Source organism: Mus caroli, chromosome 4, assembly GCF_900094665.2.
Source record: "Mus caroli chromosome 4, CAROLI_EIJ_v1.1, whole genome shotgun sequence".
Classification (NCBI taxonomy): domain Eukaryota; kingdom Metazoa; phylum Chordata; class Mammalia; order Rodentia; family Muridae; genus Mus; species Mus caroli.
Window position 1 is genome coordinate 119,231,096 of NC_034573.1, and position 13,995 is coordinate 119,245,090.

The window sequence follows — 13,995 nt, forward strand, 5'->3', positions numbered from 1 at the left end:
CACTGAGAGTCTCGGGTACAGTCCTAGCACTGAGAGTCTCGGGTACAGTCCTAGCACTGAGAGTCTCGGGTACGGTCCTAGCACTCAGAGTCTCGGGTACAGTCCTAGCACTGAGAGTCTCGGGTACAGTCCTAGCACTCAGAGTCTCGGGTACAGTCCTAGCACTCAGAGTCTCGGGTACGGTCCTAGCACTCTGTTAAAGTCCAATTGAAATACCTTTCCATCCATGGGTGGGGACTAAGTCAGTAGAGAGTACTTGCCCGGCACAGACAAGGTCCAGGATATAACACCTAATACTGAGAAAACCAATGAAAACCAAAATAATCTTTCTTTCTTTTCTTCCTTCCTTCCTTCCTTTCTTTTTTATAACATTGACAATTTATTATATTGTATTTTGTGTGCATTGGTGTGAGGGTGTCAGATCCCCAGAACTGGAGTTAGAGACAATTGTGAGCTGCCATGTGGGTGCTGGGAATTGAACCCAGGTCCTCTGGAAGAGCAGCCAGTGATCTTAACCATTGAGCCACCTCTCCAACCTCATGCTGTCTTTCTTTTTTTTTTTTTTTAATGGCTTTTTTTTCTTGCAGACAACACAAATTTCGGTATTTGTTTATTGCAGTACTAGAGACTGGACCCAGGGACTTCCTAATGACAGACAATGAACTGTAACCCTAGTCCTGCCAGGGGAGGTGGTACATGCCTTTAATCCCAGCCCTTGGGAGGCAGAGGCAGTCAGAACTTCAGGAGTTCAAAGCCAGCCTAGTCTACATAGCGGGTTTCACAGCAACCAAGCCCCCTCGCCCCCCAGAGAAACCCTGTCTCAAAATACAAGCAAACCAACAAAAACTTCCATTCTTTAATGACAAGACAATACATACAAGGCAGTTTATAAATGATTCTCACTAGGTATTGTTCAAGAGGCAGAGAGATGGGTGGTTTCACTGCTGTTTGAAACTGTATTAAAAGTAAAGGAAGACAAGAGATTTCTTTTAAAGTCCATTTCAGATGCTTTTAAGAAAAGTCTGCGAACTACCTTCTAGTGCACCATTCATCCATGGTCTTTCCTGTCCTTTGATACTTTAGAGACACTCAACTTGCTTTGCTACAGTTGTGACTTGGCAGCAGAGTGGGTGAAAAGCAGACCGGCCTGAAACCTGCTCTACCCAGCTCCTTCCTTCTAGGTGGTCTTCTAAAACCTGAATGTGAGTTAGGCATGCACGTCTCCCCTGCAGTTCAAGTCTGGGCATAAACTAGGTGGCAGGATGTCAGCGGGACACGCATGCCCAGGAATGTCACGAGGGTGTGCATATCCAGGTTGCATGTCTGGGAAATGACTAAGCAGCCTTTTGATTTTTGCCCAAACGACTTGCTTTATAATCTGAGAATAGGGGATTTGTGTGTACGGAATTGTCAAATAGCAGAGTAGACAGGGGCAGTACTCTGCCCTGGCTCACTGGCTTTTCTCTGGGGGTTCATTTAACTTAACTCGATCCAGGTGGGCAAGCAGGGGGCCCAGAATAAACTTGCAATTTGTGTCAGTGTTTGTCTGCATAAAGCTTCCTCCAGCCTTTAGGCATACAGTCTTAGATTTAGGGAGTACCTTTTATGACCACGTAGTTAGCCCCGGCTGCTTTTTATCGAAGCAGATTCCCAGACAATTAAATGTGGAATTCGTTTCAAGAAGCCTGGCAGGGGAAAGACCGAGGTTCTGACAAGATACCCTTGCCACCTCTTCAGAAGAAAGTAATGATGTAAGAACGTAAAAGACCGGCATAGTGCTAAGCAGGGAGTTTTCTTATTTATCTCCGGCCCAGAGTCAGCTTCTCAGCAGGAAAATTAGGAAGTCTCGGGGCTCAATCTCAATTCAGTCAGTACCAAGGAGAGGCCAACAAAATTCTTAAGACTCCATGCTAAAACACCATCAGTCTTTTTGAGTCATAACATCCAGCCTTCGTCTAACAAAAAATCCAAGTGTAACGACACTGTGGGGAGACGATCCCCAAGTCTCATAGAACTCGACAAATGGTCGCTTTCACAGTAGAACAAGCCACAACACTTAAAACCTGCCCACCAAGTCACTGCTACGTAAGTGTCTCTGGGGCTGGTAAGTTGGGCCGAATGTGTGGCTTGTCATCAGAATCCTCCACGGGTGGGTCATTCTCCTCACCAGACTCTATGTAGATGGGCCAGTCATCTGTGTCACTCTTCTCGTGGCTTTCAGATGAAGCCTCCACCAGGCTAAGGTTGACAGGCATCAGGTCGTCATCTTCCTCGTGGGGGTCTGTGACACAGGTGCAACTGTCACACAGCCCGAAGCGCCGCAGTCCTTGGGACAGGTGGCTCGTGAAGGTTCGTCGACAACCTTTGCAGATAATTGGACGGCTGGATCTGTGGACCTGCCAGCACAAGGGGACACCGTAAAGGTCACAGAAAAGGCTGGAGAGATGACTTAGCAGTTAGCAGTACTTGCTGTACAAATGGAAGCAAGTTACTCTCCTGCCTCAGGGTGTCAGTTCTGGTGGGAAACTGGGGATACAGCTTACTCCACATCCTTATCAGGGGAAGAAACTCACAGTCTGCTGGCCCTGCCAGTTCTGGCCTCATGACGGCCATCCTTGAACAAAAGCTAGGCTTCTTAGAAAACTGGCCTGTTCGCACACCAGTATTAACTTTTTTTTTTTTTTTTTTTTTTTTTTTTTTTTGAGACAGGGTTTCTCTGTATAGCCCTGGCTGTCCTGGAACTCACTCTGTAGAGCAGGCTGGCCTCCAACTCAGAAATCCTCCTGACTCTGCCTCCGGAGTACTGGGATTAAAGGCGTGCGCCACCAGCCCAGCTAGCATTAACTTTCTAAGGGCCGCCAGCTTGGCTTTAACCTGGTAAGAGAAGACTTCACAAACTTCTCTTAAAAAAAATCTCTAGATGAGAGAGCAGTGACAGACAGTCCCACCCTCACATTAGGAGACAGGCACAGCCCTTACAGTGACGTCCCTGACACTCACGCTCAGGGCGTGACTCCGAAGGTGCTCCTGCCGGGTGAACCTCTTGCCGCAGGTCTCGCAGGGGTACGGCCGTTCGCCAGTGTGGGAGCGGATGTGTCGTTTGAGGATGCCCTTCTGCTTGGCGGTGTAAGGGCAGAAGGGACACCTGTGCAGCTTGATAGGAACCACCAGCACGTCACCTGAGGAAGCCAACAGACGCCATTAGCCGTCAACAGGGACAACCACAGCCACCTTTCGGGGTGGGACTGGGAAACACCCTCATCCCAGACAGAGAGGGAGACTACCAACTCCACCTGCTAGCAAGCTGCAAGACTGACCAGTGCAAGTCCCACTTTGGCTTCTAGAAGATCAAAGGTCAAGACAACTAAGTGGGCTTTCCCGGCTCCCTTCCCCTGCTTAGACATTGAACCCGGGGCCTTGACTGTGATACCCAAATGTTCTTTCACTAAGCCCCATCCTCACCCACCCACCCAGCTTAGTTTCTGGTCATGAGCATCAGGCTTTAGTAACTGGGACATCTCTCCAGCCCATGAGAGTTTTTTGCTACTAAGATTTTTGTCCATATCAAAAGATGGCCTAGTCGGCCATCACTGGAAAGAGAGGCCCATTGGACACGCAAACTTTATCTGCCCCAGTACAGGGGAACGCCAGGGCCAAAAAATGGGAATGGGTGGGTAGGGAAGTGGGGGGGAGGGTATGGGGGACTTTTGGGATAGCATTGGAAATGTAATTGAGGAAAATACGTAATAAAAAAATATTAAAAAAAAAGACAAAAAAAGATTTTTGTTCATTTAATTTTTATTCATGTAAATGGGTAGGTCTGTGTATTAATGCCAGGTGTCTATGGATACCCATGGAGGCCAGAAGGTGTCTCCTTGGAGGTGAAGTTATGAGACACCTGACATAAATGTTCCAGGACCAAACTTGGGTCCTCTGGAAGAACAGCCAGAGCTCTTAACCTCTGAGCCATCTCTCCAGCCCCATGTTCTGTGAGTTTTACAAACATTTTGTAATATACCCAAATTATTTTTGTCTCCCCTGTACATGGCTCCCTGTAACACCTGGCGTGATTCATCCTGGTGTGAGCTGTAAACAGCCAGTCAACATTCTGTGTTATAAAGACCAATCTATATGCAACTGAAACGATATAGAGGGTCTCACTTGGAAATACTAAGAAACCAACTCAGACACACTTATCATAGAAACATTGTGATACCCAATATACCAGCCTTCAATGTCTTGTATCTACAGAACCATCACTAAAGCCAATAACAGCAATGGGGCGTTATCCCAAACTTGGGGCTACAGTGATGTGTTGGTTTGAATGAGAAATGTTTGCCATGAGCTCATGTATTTGAGCCCTTGGTCTCCAGTTGGTTGGACTATTTGGACACAGTGCCTAGCGATCCAAGATTCTTTAAATATACATAGTTTATTTGGGAATAGACGAGAGATAGGTGGGAGTCCGAGCATCATAAGGCATAGTAAACTTGTGTGTGCTCTAGGAGGGTTATATTTTAAACACGATGAGCCTAGGATTCCTTTTTTTTTTTAAAGATTTATTTATTTATTATATGTAAGTACACTGTAGCTGTCTTCAGACGCAACAGAAGAGGGCATCAGATCTCATTACAGGTGGTTGTGAACCACCATGTGGTTGCTGGGATTTGAACTCAGGACCTTTGGAAGAACAGTCAGTGCTCTTAACCTCCGAGCCATTTTTCCAGCCCCAAGCCTAGGATTCCTTGTAACTCTAAAAGAAACCTAAAATTTCGCTGAAAGACTCAGGGGAAGGCACCTTTCACTTTAATTATCACAAGCACTGGTTTTCTGGAACTGGCTCTGAAGTCCGTAGACCACCAATATGGGCCAGGTCCAGAGGCCAGACACCTGCTCAAATGCCAGGACCTCTAAGATCGGGAGAGCTACTTTCAAAACTAAGGGGGCCATCTAAACTACCAAGACTGTGTCCAACATGTTGAGGCGCCCCTCCAATTTCTTGGAACCCATGCAAACTATCTGGCCCACCTCCCAAACTGGGAACTTACATAGTCTCAGACCAGGAAAGCCACTATTAGAAAGTGGCCTTCCTTTTTCTTACAGTCAGCAAGGTATGCTCTTCCCATTGGGCCCAGGCTCTCCAGTGGCAGCACCCCCTCATTAGGCATTCCTGGCACCACAGGATGATGCCACATGGGCACCTTTAGTCCCTTTTGCCATGAGCCAAGGGGTTTTTCTTAAAACTCTCATATAACTTCTAGAGTTAACCACACAAATAAAAGTCTCTTTCCCATTCAGCCCTTTTACTTTGTTTTATTTCTTATTTCTTTACCGTTTAAGTATTCAAACTTAATGTGTACCATCTTCATCTTAAAGATTTTTAAATGTGTTATTTAATATCATTACTGTTATTGTGTGTTTATGATGTTTGTGTGAACACACGTACATATGTGTAAGAGCTACTGTCCACATGTGCAGGTCAGAGGATACCCTTTGGGAGCTGGTTCTCTTCTTTCACTGTGGGTTCCAGGGCTTGCCAAGCTCGGGTTGTCAGGCAGAAATGACAAGCCTTCTTACCACCAAGGCATCCCACTGGCTGCCATCTTCATTACTAAAATAAGCCAATGCCCGTCCTAGACCTTCCTGTTATTATCAACAACACGCATAGGATCTTCATCCACTGGGACTCCTAGGCACTGAAGAATCCACCTAGGTAATGCTGAGAGAAATGTTTGTTTTATAGATACAAACTTTGGAAGAGTTCCTCTTTGTTTGATTTTGGAAGGACAGCGGGAGGGTCTCCTGTAGCTCGGGCTGGCCTCAAACTCACTACGCACCAAGGTCTTGAATTCTGATTCCTATCCTTCGAGTGCTGGGATCACAGCGTGACCTACCATGGCCTGCAGGACTTTCTCTCTTGTCCTTTTCCCCCTGAACCTTAGCAACTCCTTACACAGCCTGACATCCTGTCAGGGATTATAAATAACTGAGGAATGATTTAAATAACACAGGACATTGTTAACAAACACTATCACTTCATGTATTTCAATTTTTTTATTTTATATGTATGGATGTCTTACCTACATGTGTGTCTGTGCACTACATGCATGCACTGCTGTGGAAGTCAGAAGAAGGTGTCGGATCCTCTGGGACTACAGTTACAGTTTGTAAGCCACTGTGGGCAGAAACTAAACATGGGTCCTTTGCAAAAGAAGCAAGTGCTGTTAACTGCTCAGACATCGCTCCAACCACTTGTTTGTTTGTTTTATTTTTTAAGACAGCATGCCACTGAATAGCTCTTTTTGGCCTGGAATTTGCTATCTAGACCAGGGTGGCCTTGAACTCAGAGAGATCTGCTAGCCTCTTCCTTCCCAGTGCAGCGATGCAGGGTGTGTGCCACCACACCTGACAGTATCAGTCTACAGAGGACTTGCACATCCAGTGGACTTGCACATCATCTAAGGGGAGTCTTGGAACCATCCCCTCATGGACATCAAAGGATGACCACACCCTGTATAGGCAACACAGAAATACACAAAGAAGAGCCAGGCAAAGGACTCAGTCAGTGACGTGTTGGCAGAACAAAAGTCAGGACCTCATTCGTTGTTGTTGTTGTTTTATCTACACAGGGTTTTGCTGGCCTCCCAGTCACAGAGTCTGTCTCCTGAGTGCTGGGACTAAAGGCATGCACTGCTACCACTGCCCAACAGGGACCTGATTTTACCCAACCACCTGTGAAAAGCTAGGCATGGCTACACATATCTATAATCTCAGCAATAGAAAAAATGGGGATAGTTGGATCCTTGGAGGTCCAGGGTCACTGGCCAGCCAGGCTAAGCAAAATTAGCAAGCCCTAGGCTAACGAGAGACCCCGCCTCAAAAAAAACAAGGCAGGGACTAGAGAGATAGATGAACAGCTTAGAGTACCAGTTGCTCTTTCAAAGGAACTGGGTTCTCTTCCCAACATGCACACGGCAGCTCAGAGCCACTAGTAACTCCTGACCTAGGAGATCCAATGCCCTCTTCTGGCCTCTGCATACACATGATGTACAGATTTACATGCAGGCAAAACTTCCTGTGAAACAAAATAAGGTAATCTATAATTACAAAAAGCAAAAACAAAGTGGATATCTCTTGAGTTGCAACATCTGATACCATCCTCTGGTGTCCATGTGCACACACACAGAAAACAAGGCTCTATATACAACGAGAGCTTAATTAATAACTATCGATGGTGGTGGCGGCAGCAATGGTGAGTAGCAGCGGTGGCATGATAGCAGCGAGGATCACAATGAGGGGTGAACACACAAGGCACAGAACGCACTAAATGCTGACAAAGAGATGTTTGCAACCTGAACTCACCTGAGTCCTCTCTATACCAGTCGTTCTGAACGTCCACCACCGAACTCATGGCCACTCCTGGACCTTCCAGTCTTCCCTCCAAGCCACGAGAAGAGTGATAATCCAAGTCATCTTTGCTCTGGACAGCACCGTTGCGCAGGAGAGCCTCCAGGAACTGCTTCACGTGGTAGCTGCTATAGGTCAGATCCAAGGCCTGGTTACTGGGCAGACCTTCCTCCATATGGGCCAGTGGGGCGGCATATTGCTGTAGCTGTTCGTCAGCCTCCACCTCCACCCTGGTAACATCGAATTCTAACTTAGGTTCAACCGGTCTGGGCACAACACAAAGGTCACTGTCGGAGACCCCAGAGCCCTGGCTGTCTTTCGCCACCAGCTCCAAGGGATGGCAGTCGTCACAAGATGATCGTGTACAGTCCAGACTCCCTTCTCCATCTACTGAGGAGGAGGCAAAGCTTTTGGTGCCACAGGAAGTCCCCTCCAGTCCTGAACTTGGACTTTCACTGTCTATCTGATGAGCCGCAGCTGCAGCAGCAGCTGCCGCCGCAGCCATTGCAGCAGCCACAGCGGCCTCCTTCTCCATCTTTCTGCAGATGTCCAGGGACGACCTGATGTACGTCTTACAGAAGTTGACCACCTCATTCATCTGCAGGTAGCTGGCAGCTGACATGACTTCGATCACGTTCTCGCCACACAGATCCAACTTCCCAGAGTAGAGGAAGTCTAGAATGGTGGAGAAGGCGTCGGAGGTGACGATGTCCAGTGAAGCTGTGCTGTGCCGCCCGCTGTCCTGGATGTAGTGAAGGAGTAGGGCTCGGAAGTAGCCACTGTTGGCGAATAGGATGTTCCTGTGGGCCTTGAAGATACGCCCTTCCACGATGATGCTGCAGTCACAGAAAAAGTCTCGTTTCCGCTGCTCATTCAACTCCCCCAAGAGCTTGGCGCAGTAGGACTGTGCCTCCATTTCTCCTTCAGCCCAGCCGCTGCTGCTCTGGAGGGGCCTGGAGCTCTGCCAAGATTTTTATTTACGTTAATTCGAGAATTCCAACTTTACAATAGGCTGTTCATATTTTGTTTTGATTTTCTGTAGCCCAGGCTGGCCTGGAATTTTCTATGTAGCCCAGGCTGGCCTGGAACTCCTGGATTGTAGCGGTGGCTCACCATCCCCCAATTTATGTTATGTGGTGCCTCAACCGAGGCTTCCTGTGTGCAAGGCAAGCACACTGATCTACAGCCCTGGCTGTTAGAGGAGTTTATATATTATCATCTATTATATGTCAAAGCACTGGTTCCGGCTGCAGAGAGGACTCAGTGGTTAAGAGCACTTTGTTGCTCTTGCAAATGATCTGGGTTCAGTTGCAAGCACCCACGCAGTAAATCACTACGATCCTTAACTTATCCAGTTCCAAAGGATCCAATAACCTCACTGACCTCACAGGCACCAGGCACTCACGCTCATACACTTATATCCACGCAGGCAAAACACTCACATAAAGTAAAATAAGTAAATCTAAAACCATGTTTAAAAAAAAGAAACCAGCCGGGCGTGGTGGCGCACGCCTTTAATCCCAGCACTTGGGAGGCAGAGGCAGGTGGATTTCTGAGTTCGAGGCCAGCCNGGTCTACAGAGTGAGTTCCAGGANNGCCNGGGCNANACAGANAAACCCTNNCNNNAAAAACNAAAAAAAAAAAAAAAAAAGAAACCAAACTACTGGACCAACGGTGTTTTCATGATGTAGGCTGTTTTGAATAACTGGCTTAAAGGATAAAAAGAACAAAGAGTGGGCTGGAGAGATGGCTCAGTGGTTAAGAGCACTGAGTGCTCTTCCAGAGGTCCTGAGTTCAATTCCCAGCAACCACATGGTGGCTCACAACTATCTGTAATGGGATCAGAAGCCCTCTTCTGGTGTGTCTGAAGACAGCAACAATGTACTCATGCAAGAAAGCAAGAAAGCAAGAAAGAAGCCAGATAACTCAATGTGGGCACAGTAGTTGATGTTTTACATGGATTCTCTCCCCAACGTTAAATCCTGTAAGGTGGTATACACCAGCAATACTTATACTCAGGAGGCTGAGGCAGTCGGATCAGGAGGTCTGGGCCAACGTGGAATATAGAATGAGACCCTGCCTATAAATAAATACAGAAATGAATAAATAAATAAATAAGGGATGAAGGGGCATCTCAGTGGTTAAGGACACTTCTGCTCTTCCAGAGGACCAGAGCTCGGTTCCTGGCATCCATACTGGGCAGCTCACAACCACTTGTAACTCTAGCTCCAGGGATTCGACACCCTCTCTTGGTCTCCACGGGCACTCATGAACATACACATAAATCAAAACACATCTTCCAAAAAATATAAAAATTAAAACAACCCGCCAGGTAGTGGTGGCACATGACTTTAATCTGGAGGTGGAGACAGGTGGAGCTCTGTGAATTTGAGACCAGTCTGGTTTACAGAGCAAGTTCTAGGACAGCCAGGGCTACACAAAGAAACCCTGTCTCAAAAACTAAGTAAGTAAAAATAAAATAAAACCACCATAATTTTAGCACTTGAGAGGCAGAGACAAAAGGATATATTTTTTATACTTTTAATTTATTTATATTGTAGGGCTGGAGAGATGGCTCAGTGTTTAAGAGCACTGACTGCTCTTCCAGAGGTCCTGAGTTCAATTTCCAGCAACCATATGGTGGGTCACAACTATCTGTAATGGAATATAATGCCCCCTTCTGGTGTGTCTGAAGACAGCAACAGTGTACTCATACATAAAATAAATTAAAAAAAAAAAGAACTTCATTTACATTGTATGTGTATATGTGTGTATACACATATGTGTGTATGCAAGCATGTATTTACATTGTATGTGCATATATGGGTGTATATGTATGTATGTATGTGTGTATGTATATATGTGTGTATATGTGTATGTATGTGTGTACATATGTATATGTGTGTACATATGTATGTGTGTGTGTGTATGTATGAATGCATGTATGTGGACAAACGGGTGCCACAGCACACATGCAGAAGTCACTTCTCTGACCACCTGGGCTCTGAACTGAACTCAGATCATTACGCTCAGTGCAGGTCCCTTTACTTTGGGCACCCATCCCCAAAATTGTGTTTGACTACACGGAGAGTTCAATGTCAGCTCGGGCTGGCATGGAGGTCCCATCTCAACAAACAAACAAAAGGCTAGAGATATGTCTCAGTGCCTGCCTAGCCCTCAGGAAGGCCTGGGTTCCAGCCCCAGCTCCTTATAAATTGGGGTGGGTGTGTGTATGTGTGTGTGGCAGATGCCTGTAATAACCATACTAAAGAATTATAGAGGCAGAAAATCAGGAGTTCAAGGCCATCTACAGCTATATAGCTAGTTCCAGGTTGGCCTGGAAGACAACATCCTATCTCAAATTAAAAAATAAATAAATAAATAAATAAATAAATAAATAAATAAATAAAAAGTCTTTGTCAGTCCTCATTTTTATCCCTGTTTTTCTAATAAAGATATCAAAGATAAGAAATGACTAAGTTGTGACGGAGTCAGGACTCAAAACTGGGTTTGGTGGTGTCTAGCATCAATTCAATGGATTTTTTTTTTTTTTGGTTTTTCGAGACAGGGTTTCTCTGTATAGCCCTGGCAGATCTGGAAGTCACTTTGTAGACCTAGACCAGGCTGGCCTTGAACTCAGAAATCCACTTGCCTCTGCCTCCCCAGTGCTGAAATTAAAGGCGTGCACCACCATACCCGGCTCAGGATCTTTTTAAATAACCTTTTTTTTAAAAAAAATTTATTTATTTATTTATTTTACATGTATGAGTACACTGTAGCTGTCTTCAAACACAACAGAAGAGGGCCTCAGAACCCTTTACAAGAGGCAGGTAGAACTCTGAGTTCGAAGCCAGCCTGGTCTACAGAGTGAGTCCCTTTACAAATGATTGTGAGCCACCATGTGGTTGCTGGGATTTGAACTCAGGGCCTCTGGAAGAGCAGCCAGTGCTCTTAACCCCTGAGCCATCTCTCCAGCCTGAGTCAACAGATCTTATGCACTAGATTCTACTCTCCAAATGGTATGGTTTCTTTTCCTATCTTAATCAGAACTTAAATACTAGCCAGCAGTCTCAGCTCAAATCTTTTATCACTATTTTGTGGAGAAATCTAGTAGATTCCAGGGCTTACCAGCACACATGTTCCCTTCGAAGAGTTCTGCTAGCATCACTAAGGCTGCTACAGAACTATTGACCAGAGCCACCCCCACACCCCCCAGCTCTGGGCCAATGTGCTACACACCACCCAGCTCAGGTTCCAGGTGTGTAAGCTGTCCTACCGGCTACCACGATCAATGCATCTTACTCTCTGACCACTACTGACTGACTCACAGAGGGCACTGTGGCTAGAAGCAGTCAAAAGCAATGGACCCTTTGTTGGGCTTCTGAAAGGGACATCCCGTTCTGTAAACTCATAGAATGTGAGGAATGTGCAGCTGTGCCACCAGAGGAACCAAGCCTAACAACGGTGACAGCTGATGGCACCTGGGGACACTACTAAGCCCTACCTAGCTCACGCTGTGTCTAAACCAATTAAGTCCCTTTTTGCCGTAGCTGCTTCTTGGTGAGGGAACTAACTCCACGAGCCTTGGTTAATGCCTTCCTACTGTTACAGTCCGTGCCTTCGGTCAGAAGATGGCGGGCCCTTTAAAGGCATGGGCATGTCTTATTAAATCTGACAGCCCTCACAGCACCTGGCAGACTGCTTTGATTAAAGAATGTTTGCTAAATTAAAAGGCATGCTTCTATTCTTAAATGCTAGGCAGAACAAGAAAATCTAGCTTAGAATCTTCCTGGTGGTGAGAAAATGGAAGCCTTCTTCCCCAAGCCCTCCTTTCCTCCCATCAGACCCTAACCATCCATCAACCACTCCTTCACCTACTGACCCACTGCAGTCCTGGGCAACTGTAGTCAGCTCTCCATAGCAGCAGCTTCTACACTCATGCATCTAATTAACCACGAACTAAAAATATTTAAGGGGAAAAAAGGTCAGATGTGTGTGTGTGTGTGTGTGTGTGTGTGTGTGTGTATGTTTATGTAGGGGACATATGTGCCACAGTATTCATGTGAAGGTCAGAGGACAACCTGTGAAAGTTGGTACTCTCCTACCATGTATGTTGCTGAGATTGAACCCAGTCTTAAGGGCTGTCAGCAAGTGAAAGAAAGATGAAATTTCAAGACCTGTAAGTCATATAAAGTACTCAGAAATTGCTGGTTGTTTGTGAGCCTAGAGGCTGCCTGGGGCTGAGAATAAAGAAAAACAAACCCGTGCATGCCCCGTTGTTAAAGCATTCCTGGGAACAGCTTGACCTTAAAGATAAAGAGGAATGTGAGGACATAACAGGGCTATCTGAACTGAGTCAACAACTCATAGAACCCTGACACCCTGACCTGCATGTATTCTTTTTGCTGACATGTAATCTTTCTGCTGATGTTTGAATAAGCCAATAGTGTGTCCCTATGCTGAATTCCCCACCCCTAAGCCCTTTATCCCATAAAAACCCCTAGCTTTTGAACCTCGGGGTCGAATCCACTGACTCCTGTGTGAGATACGTTTTGACCCGGAGCTCTGCCATTAAACTGCCTCATGTGCTTACAGCAAGAAGGATTCTCGTGTTTCTTTGAGTGCGCTCTTTCTCTCTCCCGAGACTAGAGTGGGGGTCCCCGAAAGGGGGTCTTACACAAGCACCTTTACCCACAGAGCCATATCAAGAGCCCAATTCCTATATTTTTAGATTCATCTTAAACTCAACAAATTATATTATAATCCTAAAAAGTTTTCCATCCAAAGTAGTTAAGTGAACACTGTTTTTTGAGATAGGGTTTCTATTAGCCCTAGCTATCTTAGCACTCACTCTGTAAACAAAGCTGGCCTCAAATTCACAGAGATCCGCCTGCCCCTGCCTCCCAAGCGCTGGGACTGAAGGTGAGCATCATCTCTACCTGGCTAGATATACTTATTTTTATTATGATATATTTGCCAGCTATGTGTCCAATTCCTGTGGAGGACCTAAAAAGGACTCAGATCCCTGGGAACTGGAGTTACAGGTAACTATGTGCTACCATGTGAGTGCTGGGAACTGGGACCAGGTCCTCTGCAAAAGCAGCCAGTGCTCCCAGCCATCTCTCCAGCTCCCCTAGCTATGGAATTCTACTGCTCCTATATAAAATCACCCTGGGACGTCTCCTCAGCAGAAGTCTTAACTGTGTGTCCTCACCCCTTTCCTGGACCAAAACAAAAACAAAAAGTACTTCTTTGAGGATGATGGCCCAGCATCTGCCTGTTTAGTCTTTGCTAGACAACACTCTTGTTATGGATCTTCATAGCAATGATTCATCTCTCACAAATGCTTTCCATGGCTCCCATTCTGCCTTTAAACGTTTCTCTCTGATTTCTACCCTCAAACAGACACAGATTTTACTATGCAGTGTGACACTCGAATGTCCACTGCTTTTTTAATCAATTCCCAAATAAAGTATTTCTCTTTAAGAATCTCTGATTGTAAGCCAGGCATGGTGGCGCACGCCTTTGATCCCAGCACTCGGGAGGCAGAGGCAGGCAGGTTTCTGAGTTCGAGGCCAGCCTGGTCTA

General features: G+C 46.0%; 1 protein-coding gene across 1 annotated transcript in view; it reads right to left on the reverse strand.

The window, feature by feature from the left end:
- Positions 1-842: 842 nt before the first annotated feature.
- The window catches only part of Zbtb8b (zinc finger and BTB domain containing 8B), a 15,598-nt gene continuing 2,445 nt past the window's right edge, over positions 843-13,995 (reverse strand). The window contains exons 2-4 of the mRNA XM_021161497.1: positions 7,363-8,368; positions 3,001-3,179; positions 843-2,396 (exon numbers count right to left, since the gene is read on the reverse strand). Coding sequence (XP_021017156.1) covers positions 2,082-2,396; positions 3,001-3,179; positions 7,363-8,323 — 1,455 coding nt within the window. The 5' untranslated portion in view covers positions 8,324-8,368 and the 3' untranslated portion in view covers positions 843-2,081. The remainder of the gene's footprint in view (positions 2,397-3,000; positions 3,180-7,362; positions 8,369-13,995) is intronic.